General features: G+C 41.4%; 2 protein-coding genes across 2 annotated transcripts in view; one reads left to right on the top strand and one right to left on the bottom strand.

Annotated features, from left to right (window-relative positions):
• LOC125227993 overlaps positions 1-8,701 on the bottom strand; it is a 29,088-nt gene extending 20,387 nt beyond the window's left edge. Inside the window, exons 1-3 of the mRNA XM_048132430.1 lie at positions 8,215-8,701; positions 7,696-7,928; positions 7,125-7,228 (exon numbers count right to left, since the gene is read on the bottom strand). Of these exons, the coding sequence (XP_047988387.1) occupies positions 7,125-7,228; positions 7,696-7,928; positions 8,215-8,423 (546 nt within the window). The 5' untranslated portion in view covers positions 8,424-8,701. The remainder of the gene's footprint in view (positions 1-7,124; positions 7,229-7,695; positions 7,929-8,214) is intronic.
• A 313-nt stretch (positions 8,702-9,014) lies between these two features.
• On the top strand, positions 9,015-20,049 carry LOC125228084 (E3 ubiquitin-protein ligase RNF185-like). The gene is made up of 4 exons (XM_048132534.1): positions 9,015-9,433; positions 10,707-10,845; positions 18,473-18,635; positions 19,546-20,049. The coding sequence occupies exons 1-4, from the start codon at positions 9,279-9,281 to the stop codon at positions 19,641-19,643; spliced, it is 555 nt and encodes a 184-aa protein (XP_047988491.1). The 5' UTR covers positions 9,015-9,278; the 3' UTR covers positions 19,644-20,049.
• Positions 20,050-20,101: the final 52 nt, after the last annotated feature.

Raw genomic sequence — 20,101 nt, 5'->3', positions numbered from 1 at the left:
AATAAGTTCAATGTGATTGCTACAGAACAAAATGGATTTCAGAAGCAAAAATCGACCACTCATGCATCATACTCACTTGTTCGTAGAATCACTCAATACATAGATGACAAAATTCCAGTAGTGGTAACATTTTTTGACATGACTAAAGCATTCGACTTTGTTGAACATAAACTCTTGATTAAGAAATGCCAACATTATGGACTTAGAGGCAATGCTCTTAGCTGGATCGAGAGCTACTTGAGTAATCGTATGCAATGTGTCGAATTAAACAGACTTGACAAACTCAATGTTAATGTCGCTTGTCGATCAGACTACAGATGCAACGGGTACGGGGTCCCTCAGGGAAGTATTCTTGGTCCACTGTTGTTTCTTTTATACATAAACGACCTCCCTAAAGAAACAGAGTACCCCATGTCCCTGTTTGCTGATGATATAGCCGTAATAATACCTGCTGATGACGCCACAGATACTTATGAAAACAAGCTAAATGATGCAATAGACACAATAGACTCATGGCTAAGCAGAAACAACTTGCAAACGAATGTATCAAAAACATGTTATATTCAATTTCGGAACTACAAAACAGAGCCGATGGATCTACAATTATACTGTAGAAGTCAGAAAATTGAGCAAGTTAATGAGATGAAATTTTTAGGCATAACCTTAGATGAACATTGCACATGGAAAAATCATGTAAGACTGATCTCCGATAGACTCGATAGGTTTGTTTATGCTTTGAAACAGCTTAGAACTGTCGCTGGAGAAAAGACAGCATTGCTTGCTTATAATGGTTATGTTGCATCGGTTTTAAGGTATGGTATATCAATATGGGGCAACTGTACAGATGTCAATAAAGCATTCATAGCTCAAAAAAAGTGCTTAAGAGCAGTATGTGGAGTAAAGCCAAGAGACTCTTGCCGACCTTTGTTTAAGAGACTGAAACTGCTAACCTTATTTGACATGTATATATTAGAATTAGGATGCCTTGTACGCAAACTTCCACAGTTTTTCAAAGTAGTTTCAACTAATAGTAGATTAAGAGCAAGGGATGAATTTAAACTACAGATGCCACTATGTAAGACATCCTTATTTAAGAAAAATTGCTACGTAATGAGTATTCTTGTATACAACAACTTGCCCTACGAGATAAGACAATTACCCGACAAATTATTTGCTACCAGATTACACAATTGGTTAAAAGATAAATGCTTTTATTCTTTGAATGATTTTACGCACTATTCTGATAATATAAATGTATGAATTTAAATTAATTTTGGAACGCTATTTTAATGCTATTATTTAATGTTTTTCTTTTTGTAATTTCATTTGACCTTTCTTATTAAATGCGATTGCGTATTATTATTTATTAATTATTGTTAGTTAAATGTGTTTATAATGTATTTATATTGACCTCTGAATTGCGTGTGATTAATGATTATGTACAATTTATATATTTTAGTTTTAAGTTAATTTGCATGCCATATTTGTTTTGGCTAAGCATGTGATACAATTTAATTAGTAATTACTTTAAACATCTGTATGCAATACCATGTTTAAGCAAATAAATATTTTCTTTCTTTCTTTCTTTCTTCTGTGCGAGGAATACTTTCTCGCTAATTTTCGTCGCACAGAAGAAGGTAGATTTGTCGTTCCTTTACCTTTTGCTGATACTTCTAATAAACCTATCTTCTCGGGCTCTCGAGCCATCGCTCTTAAGAGATTCTTGTCGTTGGAGCGGAAGTTATTAAGTAACTCCAACTTCTACCAGAACTATGTAGCCTTCATGAAGGACTACAAAAGCTGTCGCCACCTTGAGGAATGTGACCCTCCAAAGGTGGATTTGGGGGGGTTCTTTTACATACCCCACCATGGAGTGTTGAGGCCCTCGTCGACCAGCACTCCTCTTCGGGTAGTCTTCGACGCTAGTGCCAAGGACAGCCGGGGTATCTCACTAAATGACGCGCTACTGCCAGGGCAGAAGCTGCAAAACAACATCTTCCACTTGCTCCTTCGTTTTCGGTGGCATAGTGTTGTGTTCACAGCAGATGTCAAGCAAATGTATAGGCAGATCTTAGTATCCCCGGAAGATGCTGAATATCAGCGCATCCTGTGGCGTCCGTCTGTCAATGAGCCTATCCGGGACTATCGGCTGTTGACCGTTACTTACGGCGTGTCCTCAGCTCCCTACCAAGCTCTTCGGACAATAGCTCAACTGGCGAAAGAATCAGGAGAAGAATACCCTTCTGGCTCAGCAGTGCTAGACCGAGACATCTATGTCGACGACGTGGTGTCTGGAGCTCAGTCTGTCGAAGAAGCACGGAAGCTTCGATCGGAGCTGTCTACCATCTTAGCTTCTGGTGGCTTCCATCTACGGAAATGGACGTCCAACCACCAGGAGTTCTTCGAGGGTGTCCCCTCCTCAGACCTATATTCCGAGGACTTTCGGGAGTTCAACTCCATTGGGGACATCTCACTAAAAATTCTCGGCCTCTCGTGGTTACCCCAGACGGATGACTTCACCTTCAAAGTGTCTGTCGAGGATCGACGGTGCACTAAACGCACTATCCTCTCAGAGATCGCTCGAATCTTCGACCCTCTGGGCCTCCTCTCACCTGTGACGTTCTTCGCGAAGTACCTCATGCAGTTGCTCTGGGTCTCAGGTGTTTCATGGGATGATGATGCGCCAGAGAACCTTGCATCCGAATGGCAAGAATTCAAAGCGCAGCTTCCTTCGTTGAAATCGGTGTCTGTCCCGCGCCGTATGGTCAAGGATTTCGTCTCGCTCGAAGTCCACGGTTTCTGCGACGCCTCAGAGCGAGGGTATTGCGCGGTGGTCTATTTACGGACGTCAGGTGAGGATGGAACGCGATATGTTCATCTGGTCTGCAGCAAATCAAGAGTGGCACCTCTTCGTAAGCTGTCGATACCCCGTCTAGAGTTGCTGGCTGCGGTTCTACTTGCTGACTTGATAGCATCTGTTGCAGAGGCTCTGACGCCCCTCCACAAGATTTGTGAAATTTGTGCGTGGTCTGATTCCAGCGTTGCTTTGACGTGGATAAAGTCTTGCCCGTCCAGATGGCAAACTTTCGTGGCTAACCGCGTGAGTCACATTCAGGATATCATCCCTCCAGACTGTTGGCGGCACGTGAGGACTGGTGACAATCCTGCAGATTGTGGATCGCGAGGACTCTTGCCAGATGACCTGGTTCACCACAATAACTGGTGGCAGGGCCCATCTTGGCTAGGTTTGGATAAGGTTGACTGGCCTAAGTCCACGGTGGCAGTGGATCTGGACGTTCTACACGAAGAGCGCAAGGTCACTGTGCTCACTGTCTCAGTGAAAGAATCATGGACAGACAACCTGATGAATAAATTCTCGTCGCTAAGGACACTGCAACGTGTCCTTGCATACTGTCGCAGGTTCGCATATAACGCGAGGAATCAGAAGATGCCCAACAACTTGTTGAGCGGTCCCCTGACACCGCTAGAACTTAAACAGGCCCTCATGTTCCTCGTGTGCCATGTGCAAAAGCACCACTTTGCTTCGGAGATCGAGAAGGTGACAAGTAGTCTTCCGAACTCTCTCCCGAAGGCATTTAAAAAACTGTGCCCATTCCTAGATGACGCGGGTCTCTTGAGGGTGGGCGGACGCTTGTCGCGAGCCTCTCTCGAATTCGATGTTAAACATCCCCTTTTGCTACCTCGCGACAACCGTCTGACCTATCTCTTGATTGACGAATACCACAGGCGTTTCATGCATCCGGGCATCCAAACGCTCCATAATTTGCTGGCGCAGCATTTCTGGATCATGAGTCCTAAGCGGGCTATCTACGCCGTGGTCTCAAAGTGCATGAAATGCTTCCGGGTTCGCCCGCTGGGCGCTCCTGCGCCATTCATGGGAGACCTACCAGCTTATCGCATCACTCAACTGAAGGCTTTTTCGAGCTCAGCGGTCGACTTTGGTGGACCTTTCGATATCGCCCTTGGTCGTGGTCGCGGGAACAAGACGTACAAGGGCTACATCTGCGTCTTCGTTTGCACCGCGACAAAGGCGATACATACTGAGCTGGCTACGGAGTTGTCCTCAGACGCCTTTCTGGCTGCGCTCCGGCGTTTCGTCGCCCGTCGAGGTCGGTGCAGTCGGTTAGTCTCTGACCAAGGCAAAAACTTTGTCGGTGCGAGCAACATCCTCCAACGTCTCGTGGAGGATGCTGCCGCACGCGAAGCAATTCATTTCGAATTTAACCCGCCAGGGAGCCCACATTTCTCGGGACTCGCTGAAGCCGGGATCAAGGCGGTAAAAACACACCTCTCGCGCGTCATAGGGAACCAAAGGCTGACGTACGAGGAGTTTTCGACGGTCTTAACTCAGGTCGAGGCTTTGCTGAACTCAAGGCCACTCACTCCTCTCAGCTCCGACCCTAATGACTTTTCAGCCTTGACTCCGGGTCATTTCTTGACCACAGAACCCCTGTCGGTCGTGCCTGAGGAGGATCTGGCAGACGTCCGGGTTGGCCCTCTCCAACGCTGGAAGCTGCTGCAGAAAATGCACCAAGACTTCTGGAGCAAATGGTCTAAGGAGTACATGCATACTCTCCAACAGAGGATGAAGTGGCACGACAAAGAGTCTAACATCCAGGTCGGAGCACTCGTGCTCGTCATAAACGAGCAGACGAGCCCAATGAAATGGCCCCTGGGTCGCATCGTCGAGACACACCCCGGATCCGATGGAATCTGTCGTGTGGTTTCCGTGCGCACTGCCACAGGGTTGTACAAACGGCCTGTGGTCAAGCTGTGCCCATTGCCGGTGTAGCTGCTGCTCTAAAGCGGTTCAATTGTGTCGTCTATTTTCTCGTTTAATTTTAATGTTTTCGTATCCGTATCGTTTTCGCCATTTTTTTTTTTTTTTTTTTTCGCACTACGTCAAAATACTAGTGTATTTTGGTGGGCGGAATGTTCAGTTTTGCCCATCATTTTTCGGATATTTTTTCATGTTAACTGTGGCAACACTTTGTCACAGTTGAAATTCGAATATTAAAAAAAACGGTTGCTCTGTCATGCAATTGACAGAGCCAGTACGCAACAGATTCGCGAACAGTCACCATCACCTTAGCCAGTCTCGCTATTTCTCGCAGTAAATTATTTGAAAGCACCATCACCCGTAATTTAACTTAATTTCAATCAGTGTTGTGTATCGGAGAGCGCCAGGATCATCCGTGGAGAGAACGTCGAAGGTCTAAGTTGAAAGCTCGAAGGTAACGGTTTTACGCTTCCTCTAGCTTGCGACAAGGAGCTGAAATCACCGCCAGCGGGCCTACAGCGCGACCAACGACTCAGTCCTCACATTCCCGGACTGTAAGGTAAACTTCGCTTACACTCATTTCACACTATTCGTCTAACATCACATTTATCATTTTCACTCCATACCAACTTCCTTGCTGACTCGGCCCTAAATTCCACTCTATCGTTTTCCCCTTTTCGCCCCCATACAGTCCATTAATTGTCGAACATTTTGGCCTTCGACCCGCATACTTTGATAAAGCGCCTATGATTTGTCGTTTTCGTTTTAAATATTCGCTTTCTCAAATTTGTATTGTCATTTTTCGCACTTTAAAATTTAGGGTAGACTTGTTAAAATTTTGTGGGTAAGCAAGAAAGTTGGTCGGGTAATGGTGCTTTAACAAAAATCATTCACTCACTTTTCATTTTATTGGCAACAATTTTGTCAAGTGTCACCTGTCAGCTGACACCTGTCACTTCTGTCAGTGTCAATCAACCGACTTTTGTGTTGTGATTTATTCTGTGAAGATTAGTTTTGTTGTAATTTTATATTAATATCGCCGTTTTTAGTGTAATTTAACGCCGTAATAATGACGAATGGCGATAAGTCTGTCGGAACCGAGGTTGACACGGTGATGATTGCGCGTGACTATCAGGTAATGAGAATTGAATATTTGCAAATGTTGTCGGACTCCGAACTTGCGTTATGTGACGAAAGTGAGCTGTGTTCTATAGCGAAGAACTTCCATGAAGCGCAAATAAAGTTATTAAGTAGTGCTCCTCGGTCCGAACACAGGGAGATCTGCTCACATACCGCGATGTTCGATTCGAAAGTAAGGGCAGTACGGTCGAGGTTACAGAATAGAAAGCCTTGTGCTGGGACTTCGTCAGTCTCGGGCGTGCCGCAGCCGGTCTTGCCTAAGTTACCAAAACTGCATATACATATTGTTACTAAATTTCAGCTTTCTAGTGCTTACGGTTACTGAGATTATCCGCGGACGGACGGACGGACGGACGGACGGACGGACGGACGGACGGACGGACGGACGGACGGACGGACGGACGGACGGACGGATGGACAGACAGACATGGCGAAACTATAAGAGTTCCTAGTTGACTACGGAACCCTAAAAAACAGAAATCACTATTAAACTATTCTCTAATTTCAAGTTCCTAACTAAAATTTTCCTAATAAAAAAAAACAAATTGATCCCGCTACAAACTTTCACCCCTTTTTCCCTCTACTAGGGGTGTAAATTTTCATAATCGATTCTTATCTCTTCGAAATTTTGTTAATGCAATCTATACAAATTTCGACTTTCTAGTTTTCGTAGTTTCGGCTCAGCGGTGTTGGTTGTTGAATCAATCAATTAGGAAACCTGAATTTATATATGTACATGTAGACTAATACTATACTTTTACTACATTCATATACCTTATTTACTACTACCATACCATGAATATGAAATTAAATAAAGAGTCCCCATATAAAATTGAAAATTATGTTATTAGCAATTTAATTCAAAACTATCAAGATTATTCGTGTCTGCGTTGAAACGCGCGTTGAGTTGCCGGTGCTCGCGTACCGAGCGCCAACGCCATCTATCGATGGCCGTTTCGTGAAATTGATGAGCGCTCTAAGGAGTAAGGGGTCTTAACCAATCAAAATATTGATGTAGGGAACAAATCAAATTATTTTATTAAATATTTTTTATCTGTTTTTTTTTTCGTTTCCTGGCTTTGCCACCAGTGGGCTTGATCACTTTTTCTTCAGTGTATGGTATCTATTTCCATTTACAATCAAAATATTATTTTAGTATGTAGAAAATAACAGTTTGACATACCTTGATAAGTTGTTTGAAGTAATTCTGGTACTCCTCCGGGCAGCCAGCGCCACAGTACACACGGTCGTAGGGTGCTCCCAATGGTGCTATGCAGAGTCCGTTGCCTATTCAAAGTTTATGAAACACTTTAGCAGCATAAATTTACTTTTACCAGATTGGTATGAGAAACACGTCGTACGATACACGTAGGAAATACGTAACTTGTGTCAATTTAAAACACCCTCTTCGGTGTGTTTTAATTTATCACCACTCGTTTCGGACTTCCTTTATTACCCACTTATATTGTAATGTACTATTTTTTTTTACATAGAATCAATTATCACTCAATTTTCTATATGATTAAAATTATGGGTCCCTCTGTGAACTGGTCAATAAGAAACAGATACTTTACATAAGGTACATTAGGATAATTCCGAATGTCGTGTAATTACAAATGTTGCATAAAAATCACCATTATTTCCATCATATTATGATTCCCCTCGGAATCACCAAAGCATTTCTGTCATTCGGAATTACCCTAATGCACCTTACAGCAAGAAACATCAGAATATTAAGTTGAAATATGACTTACCCAGATAATATTTAGGCTCACAAAAGTCAAACTCATCCAAAACTGGAGAGTTTTCTATAAACTGTCCCAGCCTTTTAGTAGCATATTCCACCACTGTGGGATGCACTTCCACCCCATGGCTGATGCCGCTGGAGCCCAAGATCAGCCCCACTAGGGTGCTGAGATAGCCTGTACCCGAGCCTACATTCAGGAATGACAGCCCTGGAGACAGCTCCAGACCTTCCATCACTTCACTGTCGGGCAAAGAGTTCACCCGTCAAGCATTTGTATAGAACACCTATAATATTTTTAACAAGATGAGAATATGAGATAGAGATGTAAATGCAGGATAATTTATACTGTATAAAATTATTATTCGGTTTAATTTTCAACTGTTGATGGTACAGTGGACAAAGGGGTCAAGTTTCAGAGAGGTAACGTAAAATGACAAACAATAGTGATTATGATTAGCGATTATTATCAGAGGCCAACGTGTGTTTACGTTCACTTGATTGTGAGGCTGTCGCCAGGGGCTCGTACCTGTAGATGCAGGGCGCGGAGAGGTGCAGCGGGCCGTGCCGCCACGCCAGGTCCTTATAGGCCTGATCCCGTGCATCCCGCGTCATGTAATCGGCGCGGTCCAGCGCCCTAAAAACGCGCTCCACATCCCGTGACCGGATGTAGTTGCTGCTCACTAGATTGTCGATTAACTCGTTGTTATCCCTGCCCGAACTCACGGCGCCTCCCATATTGTTTGTTTTGTTCCGACCTTTCCTTGCACTACCCAACTCCTCAGCTGATAAAAATTGTGACGTCACACTTGTTTTTCAACATAATTCGTCGCCAATATGTCACATTCACCAAGATCTGATGATTATGATGCACCATGTATAGAAAGAAGCTTTTGAACTGATTGTTTTTAGAAGAAAGCGCAATCAATTTCGTTGAAAATCCAAGAAATCGAACGGGACAAAGTAGCTCACATGAAGAAAATTGCACTAGGTATTTTTGTTTTCTCTTGACTGTCAAAAAGAGCAGATCACTGATTGGTCTAGATAAGAAAAGGACAACGACTCACCAATCATGGTACGGCATAAACAAAGTCAAAAAATGGGAAAGTGAAATCGATTGATTTATTTTGCAACGTTTTGTGCGTTGTTATTTCATCTTTTGTTTTAATTTGGAATCCTCAGTTTTTAAACTATCATTTCTAATTCATCATTTCTTTAAATGTGTTTAATAAAATTCCATTTTAATTATTTTCCAAGCATACGTGACGTGGATCTCGTGCAGAATGTAGCATACTCTTTCTATCGAGTCTATAGTCTATAGCCAATTTTGACAGTTCAAAAGTCATCGAACCACGGGATGGAATGAAGTGATTTGTTTTCCTAATTTTTTGTGAAATTCCACTGGCCATCATTAAAATTTCACAGTAGAAGCTGATCGCCAACAGCCCTCTGAAGTGAACATCGAAAGTTATATGGATGTTTTATAATAGAAGAATTGTCACGTCATAGTCGGACGTCACGAGCAGCAGCGACGTCCGTGATAAGCGTCAGGTCGGGGTTGATGGTGTAGTGGTGGGTCGCGCGAGGGCTGGCATGGCGGAGACGAGCGAGGCGCAGGCGAGCGCGTCGGCGCCGGGCGGCGACGCGGGCGGAGACGACGAGAAGCGGGACGAGCGGATGCTGGAGTGCAACATTTGCCTGGACACCGCGCGGGATGCCGTCGTCTCCATGTGTGGACATCTCTTCTGGTGAGCTTGTCTTCCCTCTTGCCTTCAAACCTTCAAACTTTTAACACCTAGATACTTCAATATATTGTAACAAGGTCATGTCCAATATGCAAATGAGCATTGTTGTTATTCTTTCTAGTTTATCTTTAATTAATATGCATTCTTTTAAACAACATTAAATATCGTATAAGTACTTGCTGAAGCTGAAGTATTTGCAGTGCTAATAATAAGTAAGTAAAACTGGTTTCAATGTACTCTATTATTAATTGAATTCTTTAAGGCAACTAGAAACTGGTTTAGGTTTAAATTTATGACAATTATGGAATGTATTATTTAAAATATTTAAATAAAAGACAAACAACAACATTAAATTCAATGTTACAATTCTACCTCACTATGAATTCTGTCAATTTTGTTTAAGTTTAAACTAAACTAACCAGGCTATCTGATAGATTATTATCTTTTGTGATGACGACTTTGTCACTAGTAGTTTTACTAATAGGTTCTAAAACTAGAAACTAATTTAACTTTAATGGGTAGCTAACCCATCACTTATATACAAATAACTATTTGAATGCAAGTATAGTTAGTACGGCAGTTCAAATGGTTATCTACCAAATTCTACCTAACACTAAAATGTCTGATGACTTGAATTATTACAACTGCCCGCGTGCTTTACAAATACATAATAATGAAATTGTGTAAAATTCTCTCCCTTCTGAAAGGCAGAGCTCCTTTTCATCACCTGCCAATTGTTTTATGCCCTCATCCTGACACTCCCCACCTGTGTGGGCTCACAGGTTTTTGTGGCCACATTTTTAATACAAATTGTTGTAAATACAGAAATTGGCTTTCCAACTGCAGTTAAAAAGACTGGTCATGTTCATATGTATCAATTTTTCTTTTTTTTACATTTTCCTTTGATTTTCATGAGTTGCTTTTTGTGCTTAGTCAAGATAACATGCACTTGCAAGAGTCTCCATGCTAACTCATGTTATGCTAGATCTGATATGATGTGTCTATGAGGTCTGGCCCCTGCCAGAAGAAACCTCGAACAAGATGGGAGGACAACTCAATCTCACAGTGGGCCCGAAATGGAGAAGAGTGGCCCAAGATAGACCCCAAATCCAATGGAAAGAGCTAGAGGAGGCCTTTGCCTAGCGGCACACTGAATTATGAGATATACTCTAATACAGAACAATGGGCTAAATAAATAGATATGATGTTCATTTCCAAATTCTTGTATACTATCTTGGTCTTGCAAATATGTCTTCAAAATTTGGTTGCCTTGCAGCTGGCCATGCCTCCACCAGTGGCTGGAAACTCGGCCGAGCCGACAAGTGTGCCCCGTATGCAAGGCAGCCATCAGCAGAGACAAGGTTATCCCACTCTACGGCCGAGGAAACACCAAACAGGAAGACCCCAGGAACAAGGTAAGTCCAAATTTCTTGATTGATTACTGGATTTTGAAGGCACATAGGACAACTTAACTGTTCTGTGACTTCACATATATTATACAGGGAGTGTTATCCTAAACTTTATATAATAATTAAGAAAAGATTTTGTTTTAATGAAAATGAAATATTTCTTTTTCAAGTATATGAATGTCAAATAAAGTTACGCCGGCTCTAACCATACGCCTCAGCCTCGAGAAGATTTCAGTGCCCCCTCAGTCAGAGGGGGTTATCCACTATGCCCACTATGGGACCGGGAAGAAATTCCGCTGGCCACTTCTTTTTAAAACATTACATCTTATAATTAACACATTAAATAACAAGATACAATTTAACATGCAAAAGTATTCATCAAAAAATATTACAGAATAAGTACTCTATAGATTTTATCCAAAACTGACCAGTGATTGACCTTTTTCGCACCTGATGGAAAGTGACGACAACTCCCAAGTTGTAGCTCACTGGTTCAGTAATTGCCTATTTTGCATGGCTAAATACTATAAATGATAATACCTGGTTAAGCATTACTCCAACATGGTAGCACAGGTAGTGGAAAGACATAAAACATTTAAAAAACCTATGCAATGTGCAGAAACCTTGGGCTGTGGGCGTCCATAGGTTATTACGGTGACCGCTTTCCATCAGGCGGGCCGTATATATGTTTGCCACCGATGTGACCGACGTGGTATAAAAAAAAACCTAATACTATCCTCCTAGTTGAGTCCTCGTGTACAAATTTTTTGTACGTATTCCAAAATATACAAATATATTCTGAACTTTTATTGAGTAACATGCTTCCAGGACTGAAGAGGCTATGCTGAATATTTTTTCCTGATGCGCAATTGAAGTATTACGTGCAAACGCGCCAATGCACATTGTTTACGTCTAAAATATTTAAAGCGCGACATTCGCAATAACCTTACGCAAATTACGACTTGTCGAAAGACCTTCCAATCATGTTGAATCATGGCCAAATCTACTTGCAATACTTACATATCACCTTCAAACTTTTACTCTCGATTTACAATTATACATATAAAGTTTGATTTTATATACTTAGCAGACGAGAGTTATTATTTTGTTGCAAAAATTACAGGGTTCGAAAATATCCGATATTTATAATAAATATCAAAATATCGGATATTTATGATATATGTCGAATATATATCAACTTTGATATATGTATATCCATTTTGTATGGAAGGCATTTCATTTTTTTGTTGCGTTATTTATGAATACTACTTTAGATAAGGAAAATGAACAAAAAAACATAAAATTTTGTATAAAAACAGTAACAAACACAAAAAACTAGTTTTTTAACAATGTTACATATATCGGATATTTGTATCCATTGATATATATCGTCGAACCTAGCTGGATATATATCCGATATATATCGGATATATATCTTGATATAATTATATCCTCGAACCCTGAAAAATTATAAAGTCAATAAGTCAATAAAGTAAAAAATATCATAAAATTCGTAAAACTCGTAAAATTGTATTTCAAAAACCCTGTTGCATTTCAATTACTCTATCGTTAATAAAAAAAAACCGGCCAAGTGCGAGTCGGACTCGCCCACCGAGGGTTCCGTACAAACTTTCTTTCAAACTAACTAGTTAAAATAATGTCATGTTTTCATATAACTCTAACGACTTGACTAGAAGAAAAAAGTATAGGTACTAATGAGTATTTTTGTGTATAGCGCTATCTCTCAGTGAATTCGCTAACTAATTTGCGCGACCTGTATAGTATGTTGGTTTTTCAGGGATAATTCTTTATAATGTTAACCGATTTAAACAGTTTTTACTTATTGGAAAGAAGATGGTTTACGTAACATCTCGTATTAACTTAAAGTACGATATACATCCGCAAGGGCGGGTAAATTGAAAGTAAAAATCTGAAAAGTTTTTTGTGAATTAAAAAAAAAAATTCCAGATACAAACACGATTATATTTTTCCTCTAATATTTAGTATAAAACCAATGTTTCCTAAATTTTTTATAATTTTTCGTTAGTAAACTTCGGAGATAACTAAAAATTTGCGCTCTTTCTAACGATACCCCACTTGACCTAGTAACTTGAAATTTACAGTTTCCCCCCCTTTCATTTTCTACAATTAAAATTAATAGAACAAATTATACTTTCTATTTGTAGAGATTTACAATGTTCACAACTGTTCCAAATTTCAAGTTGATAGCATTAGTAGTTCTCGAGATATTTAGGAATGTGACAGACAGACGGACAGAGTCGCACCATAAGGGTTCCTGTTGTACCTTTTTGGTACGGAACCCTAAAAAGGAGTTATTGTGTCATGTCATGTGATGTGACAACTTAATATAGTTTTGAGATATTAATTGGCGTTTATTCCATAGAATTGTGAAATTTTGTACTAAATTGACGCACAATAGACCTAAATATGAAAACGTTCAAAATTTTAAATTCATGTATGTAAATTATTATGTCATCGTCTCGACGACCTTTAATTTGCATAATTTTAACTGCTGTTTGTAAACTAAAATATTATGGCCATTAAAAACCGTACACGAGACTTTTATATAATATCACTATTCGAAGGCTGCGAAAATATGTGACAGGCTTGCAAATAAGATCGTGTGAGATATTTTTTGCTACCTTCGTATATTATAATATATTATAGCAAATAACTATACGCGTAACGTAAATAATAATTAAATATTCTACTGTATAAGGTTCAAGTTCCATTGATTCTAAAGTAATATAGAAATTATTATGCGTAATAATTACCAATTAATAAGGTAACAGCGTCATTAAAATGTTTACTTATTTTATTACTGTTTGTTAACAGTTTTTTCAACGTTTCTTCTTTCTAGTTATAGCAAACTACATTTTTTTTGCCTATTGGTGTGTCTCACTGCTGGGCGAAGGCCTCTCCTCTGGCTCTCCATAATTCCCGATTCTCCGTTAGGTACTTCCGGCTAGTTGTTTAGGAAGTCATCAAGGTCGTCCCGCCTACGCTTCTTCGTCGGCATCAACTTGGTGGGTATGTTAGCCCACCTATCCGGATGCATGCGATATACGTGGCCGGCCCAATCCCATTTAACCCTTAAATGCATGGTGATGTATATATGCATTATTATATTTGTTGGCCTGTGGCTCAATATGTAGCTAATGTAGCTATCCAAAATCACATTTATAGCTTAATTATTATTCAGTATGTATTCTTATTTTATACACAAATAAATAAAGTAAATAATATTATGATTTATTATTTAAGGATAAAGATGAAATGGCGGAAAAGTGTGAAAAAACAGGATGGTGGCGATTTTTAGTATGTGATTTAGGCAGATTTATTTGGAGTTGGTAATTAGTTTATGTTTAAACATTTTATCATGGGGGTTTCACAAATATTGTACCTTTCCAATAGTAGTATATCTTTACAAATAAAACTTACCAATAATTATATCCATACTAATATTATAAATGGGAAAGTGTGTGTGTCTGTTTGTTTGTCCGTCTTTCACGGCAAAACGGAGTGACGAATTGACGTGATTTTATAAGTGAAGATAACTGAAGGGATGGAGAGTGACATAGGCTACTTTTTGTCTCTCTCAAACCTCTCGCTTCCCTGAAATGAAGGGGGGAATTTTGTATGGAGCATTCCGCAATTTTCGAATTTAATACGAGCGAAGCTGCGGGCGAAAGCTAGTATTTATATAAATAAGTTTTTAACTTCTAACACTGATTTAGTATTCAAATTGGTATTAAATATTTTTTTTTATTATTTTTCCCAGAGTCAGAAAACCATTGTCTATCACATATCTCGTTAAAAGAAAAATTCATGCATTTAAGGATTAATCCTGGCGGTTTTTCTGCCAGCGTCAGCAATGCGAGTCTTAGAACGCAGTGTGGTGTTACGGACGCGATCGATCCTTACACCCCACGGAAAAATATTTTTCACCACCTACATCTGTACAGTGCGTACAAGTGTAAAAGCGGTTGTAGATACCTGTACGTCTGAGATGTTTGTCCTTTTGTATGAACACGTGTTTTAAATAATTGAATATTTTAAAGTTAAACAAATATAACTAGTTAGTTACTAAATCTGTAACCATATTTAAATTAGTCAAAGATAGGATTTTTTAATTAGTTTATAAATTATAAAAAAAGTATTCAGTGGAGGTAATAAAAACAAGTTTAACATGTTTTTCTTCATTTCAAGAGGGACTCAAGCAACCTTGGACCATTTTAAATCACATCTCTTGCTTGTAAAATTTATTTATGCGACACACCACTCGGTTACATAACTATATCCCACAATATTTTGAAATAAATACTATGGTATGGTTAGCACTGGCATTTTGCGACAGTACCTATTGGCTTCGTGCGAAGTGCATGGAGGGGGTAAGCAAAGCGATCGCAGTGCTTGCGGTGGTCAAAATCGACACTGATTGTGGTTGTCATCTATCAAAACTCATAAAATATAATACAATGTGGGGCAATCTGGGAGGCTCTCAACCCGGGTGCGCAGGTGCCTGAAAAGCCGTTTCTGCAGCGTTTGTGGGACGAGGTAGGCATTAAACGTCTTTTTGCCAGTCTCTTGAACAACGCTTCTGGTGCGGATAGGGCTAGACTGGTGGCGGCTTCGGCACCGGAATCTGGGGCCTGGTTACACGCCCTTCCCTCCCCGAACTTTGGCACCCTCCTCGATAATGACTCGTTGCGGGTGGCCGTTGCTCTTCGTCTCGGCTGCGATGTTTGTCAACCACATCAATGCATTTGCGGCTCGATGGTGGAGAGCAACGGGCACCATGCTTTAAGTTGTCGCAGGTGCGCAGGGAGGTTCCCACGGCACCACGCCTTGAACGATATCATTCGTAGAGCACTGGTGTCGGCCAACGTTCCGTGTGTGCTGGAGCCACCTGGACTTAGCCGGTCGGACGGTAAGAGGCCGGATGGGTTGACTCTGGTGCCATGGGAGAGGGGTAAGTGCCTTTTATGGGACGCCACCTGCGTTAGCACGTTTGCCGCCTCGCACCTCGCTCGCACCGTGCGGACGGCAGGAGGAGCTGCTGAGCAGGCGGCGGACCTAAAAAGGGACAAGTACTCGGCCTTATCAAATTATTTATTTGTTCCGGTGGCCGTGGAGACTAGTGGGTGCTGGTGTGCGGAGGCAAAAACCTTCCTCTGGGAGCTGGGGCGTCGTCTGCAGGAGAGGGGTCTCAACCCCCGCTCCGGGTCGTTCTTGGCGCAGAGGTTGTCCATCGCGGTTCAGCGTGGAAACGCGGCAAGTGTGATGGGCACTTTTGCGTCGGGAACGATGCGGGGTGGGTTGTTTGACTAATTTAGGTAGTTTGTTAAGGTTTTTTATTGTTAAGGTTTTTTTTTTTTATTAGTATGTTGTTGTTTATGTGTTTTAAAACTAGTATTAATGACTTGAAGTATATTTTGCTAGTACAATCATTATGTAATGAATAAATTATGTAAATACAATGTGTAATGTTTGATATGGGGCACCAATGTTGTTTCGTTGTTAATTGTAAAAATAATGGCATAAATAGTCGTTGCACGTTCTATGCGTTTCTTAGAGCACACTGGAAATTGGATCAAAGAACTAAATGGATAGCTACCGTGAAAAGAAAACGTAAGTGACATGTCAAAACAAAACATTATAATAAATTATATTTAAGCTTTGTTTACCTAATATTGTTCAATACGCTCTTAGTATTTTTCCTACCGTAAAAGATTATGCTTAAGATTCAGGCCTAGCCTGGGAATAGTGGGAATAGGCCCGTGTCGGATATTTCTGCGGCCGCGGACATGACTAGGTACTTACGTTTAGATTTGTTTTATATGGCATTAACGGGACGGAGGTTTAGCGAATACCATATCACTCGCTCGTAGAACTTCTACCATTACTCCTATGTTCTTGAAGAGTCCTTATATGCCCTGCCAGCACCAATTTATTGCCTCTTTCTGTGGTCTGGGGTTGGAAGTTTATACCGTGAGTAATGCTTTGGAAACTGATTTTTATTATTATATCCATATCTTTATAATCTATCTACATAAATTACACTTGAAAAACTAGCTCTTGTTATTCGATTCGTTAAAATATATGTTTGTTTACATGTCATTTTTTGACATTTTCCACTTCAAGTTCACATGGTAGTGGGCGTAATTGTTGTGCACGTAGCCAATACCTATCTAGCAGACAGTAAGACTACCTAAAGATTGTTAATTAAATATAGTTAGGTCGTGTAATAGTAAGATTCAAAATAAGCCTTATACATATACTCAGACACACCTACTTTAATAGTAACGGCAAACAACTAATGCAGACATGCCTCGATCGAGGCAGTGCGCCAATTTTCCTCGGTCGGACGACCTGGCTCGGCCGAGCCACGACTAAAGAACTATTTACTACACACAGACGACGCACGTCGTAAGACGCGGAACGGACGCCAGCGCCGCGCCGCCCGAGTGTATTTTACGCCTAAGGTTAGACGTTTGCCATTTATCTAAAGCCCACCACACATCTAAAGCGGGCGCGGGCCCGCCGCGGGTCCTAGCGGGCGGGTGCGTTTTTCAAACCCTTCACACAGAGCGCGGGCGCGGGTGCGGCGGGCCCGCGTCGGGCCCGTGACGGGCCCGATCGGGTTTCCCATCCCATCCGCCATCAATCGTTGGCAGTCTGCACCAAGATGTCAGAAGATACGGACACAGACGAGGAATTATTGTTTCTGCTTGTTTTGAGGAATAAAGTTCGCAAAAAAAAATCCGGGTTCAGGAAATTAATATGAAACGATTAATATTTGGAGAGTACCATAGACTGTAGAGAACTGGAAACATATAAACATAGATTTTTTAAATATTTTCACATGTCAAAGGCAGCCTTTGAAGAGTTACATGAACATTGAGTGCAAAAATATACAAACAGGATACAACAACATACGATCACGCCTGTTTCCCATAAAGGGGTAGGCAGAGCACATGAAACTGTTAATGTTACAGTGCCACTCTTGGCAAATAAGGGGTTGTAAGAAAACTAAACTGTGACATTTCAGTGATAGGTTGCCAGCCTCTCGCCTACGCCACAATTTACCCCATATCCCACAGTCGCCTTCTACGACACCAACGGGAAGAAAGGGGGTGGTGAAATTCTTAACCCGTCACCACACGGATACAAATACAAACAAACAGAACAACAGGACACAAATTTTCACACGAAACAGGATACAAACTTTGTAAATAAATACAAACGCCATGTAATGCACGCGCCCGCCCGACCCGCGCACGCCCGCTGTGTGTGAGCGTATACGCAAACCAATGAATTACGAAAAAAGCTACCGCCCGTTACCCGCCTCACCCGCTCTCTGTCTGTGTCGCGGGCGCGGGCGTGCGCGTGTGGCTGATACACGCACCCGCTCGCGCCCGCGCTGTGTGTGTGGATGTACATTATAAACTGGCTAACACAACGAGCGGCGGGCCCGCAGACGCACGCACCCGCCCGCGCCCGCGCTATGTGTGTGGTGCCCTTAAATTGCAGCCCTTTTCTACCGACAACATCACTGTGTCAGAGCATCATCTGTAGAACACACTTAATTTACAAATAAATCTTGTTCCAGGTGCCACCGCGGCCCGCGGGGCAGCGCACGGAGCCCGAGAACAACAGCGGCTTCCCGGGCTTCGGATTCGGCGAGGGCTTTCATATGTCCTTCGGCATCGGCGCTTTCCCGTTCGGCGTGTTCACATCGACGTTCAACTTCGGTGACCCGAGGCCTAGCGCAGGTTTGTAAAAGTTATAATTAGGGTATATTTTGATAGCCGGTCAATGAGGATAGCTACCTTAGAGCTTAGAAGACCTTCTCTTGATTTCAAATGAGTCCTTTACAGATTTCGGAAAAGCATACAGGATTCAAACCCGCGAAAGAGGTCATTTTTAACCCCCGACGCAAAAACGACGGGGTGTTATAAGTTTGACGTGTCTATGTCTGTCTGTGGCATCGTAGCTCCCGAACGGATGAACCGATTTCGATTTAGCTTTTTTTGTTTGAAAGCTGAGTTAGTCGGGACTGTTCTTAGCCATTTTTCGTAAAAATCGGTCCACTATGTCGCGGTCGGGGGTTTTTTCAAAAAATTTTGCCACGTCTGTCGATCATATTTCTATCCTGGATAAAAATCCGGAATGGTACCAAAAAATAATTTCCGACTAGAAAAGCCACAAATCAACCAAAACTTTTCCCATGAATTTTGTATAATATTTTTTTCCATGCCGGTCGACATTTGGCAGGGTCGCCATGCTTCTAAAATTCAGAAATTGAGGTTCAACTGTCATATTTCTTGACAAAAATAATGTTTTTAAGTTGAAGTACATTAATCGAAGCCTCGACGTTACGTTGTCACGTAAATCTAGATAATTTGCGATGTGTTGATTTTTTCTTACTTTTATGTGTTTATTTGTTATGCTTTTATGTATTTTTAGTTACTCAGTGCTTTGGTTTTTACTGTCATACTGTGTAACGTATTTGATATAAAATAAATAAATTAAAAATACTTAATTTCCTAAATACTAAACTTGTCGAGTGGCTCTGAAGAGCATCCACATTCGTCACGTCCCTCAGCCATGAGGATACGACAAAGAAGAAGAAATTAATAATACTTAATTTCCTAAATACTAAACTTGTCCTCTATATTGCAGCCCCCCGCGGCACGGCCCAATACGAGGAGGAGCAGTTCCTCTCGAAGATATTCCTGTGGGTGGCCATCCTCTTCGTGCTGTGGCTGATCTTCGCCTGACCGAGCCTGTCCCCGCACGCCGGGCCCTATCCGGAGCTCCACGACTCTGTCCGAGGTAAACTCATCGCTATCTGAATGTTTTGGTGGATATTCTTGGTTATTTTATCCCGTCTGTCAGATATTTCACCACGGTGACACTTGCCACTGACAATACTATGCCTACTTCTGGGTTGTTAAGTAAGTAACGCTGTTACTTAGCGTCTATACTGCCCGCCTAATTAAACTGAAAAGCGCCATCTCAAACGAAACTCCATAGCTAACTTATATATAAAGTACTAGGTTTTTCCCGCGGCTTCGCTCGCGTTAGAAAGAGACAAAAAGTAGCCTATGTCACTCTCCATCCCTTCAACTATCTCCACTTGAAAAATCACGACAATTCGTCGCTTCGTTTTGCCGTGAAGGACGGACAAACAAACAGACACACACACTTTCCCATTTATAATATTAGTATGGATCTA

This window comes from Leguminivora glycinivorella, chromosome 7 (genome assembly GCF_023078275.1).
Source record: "Leguminivora glycinivorella isolate SPB_JAAS2020 chromosome 7, LegGlyc_1.1, whole genome shotgun sequence".
Classification (NCBI taxonomy): Eukaryota; Metazoa; Arthropoda; class Insecta; order Lepidoptera; family Tortricidae; genus Leguminivora; species Leguminivora glycinivorella.
This window is presented reverse-complemented; position numbering and strand designations above follow the sequence as displayed.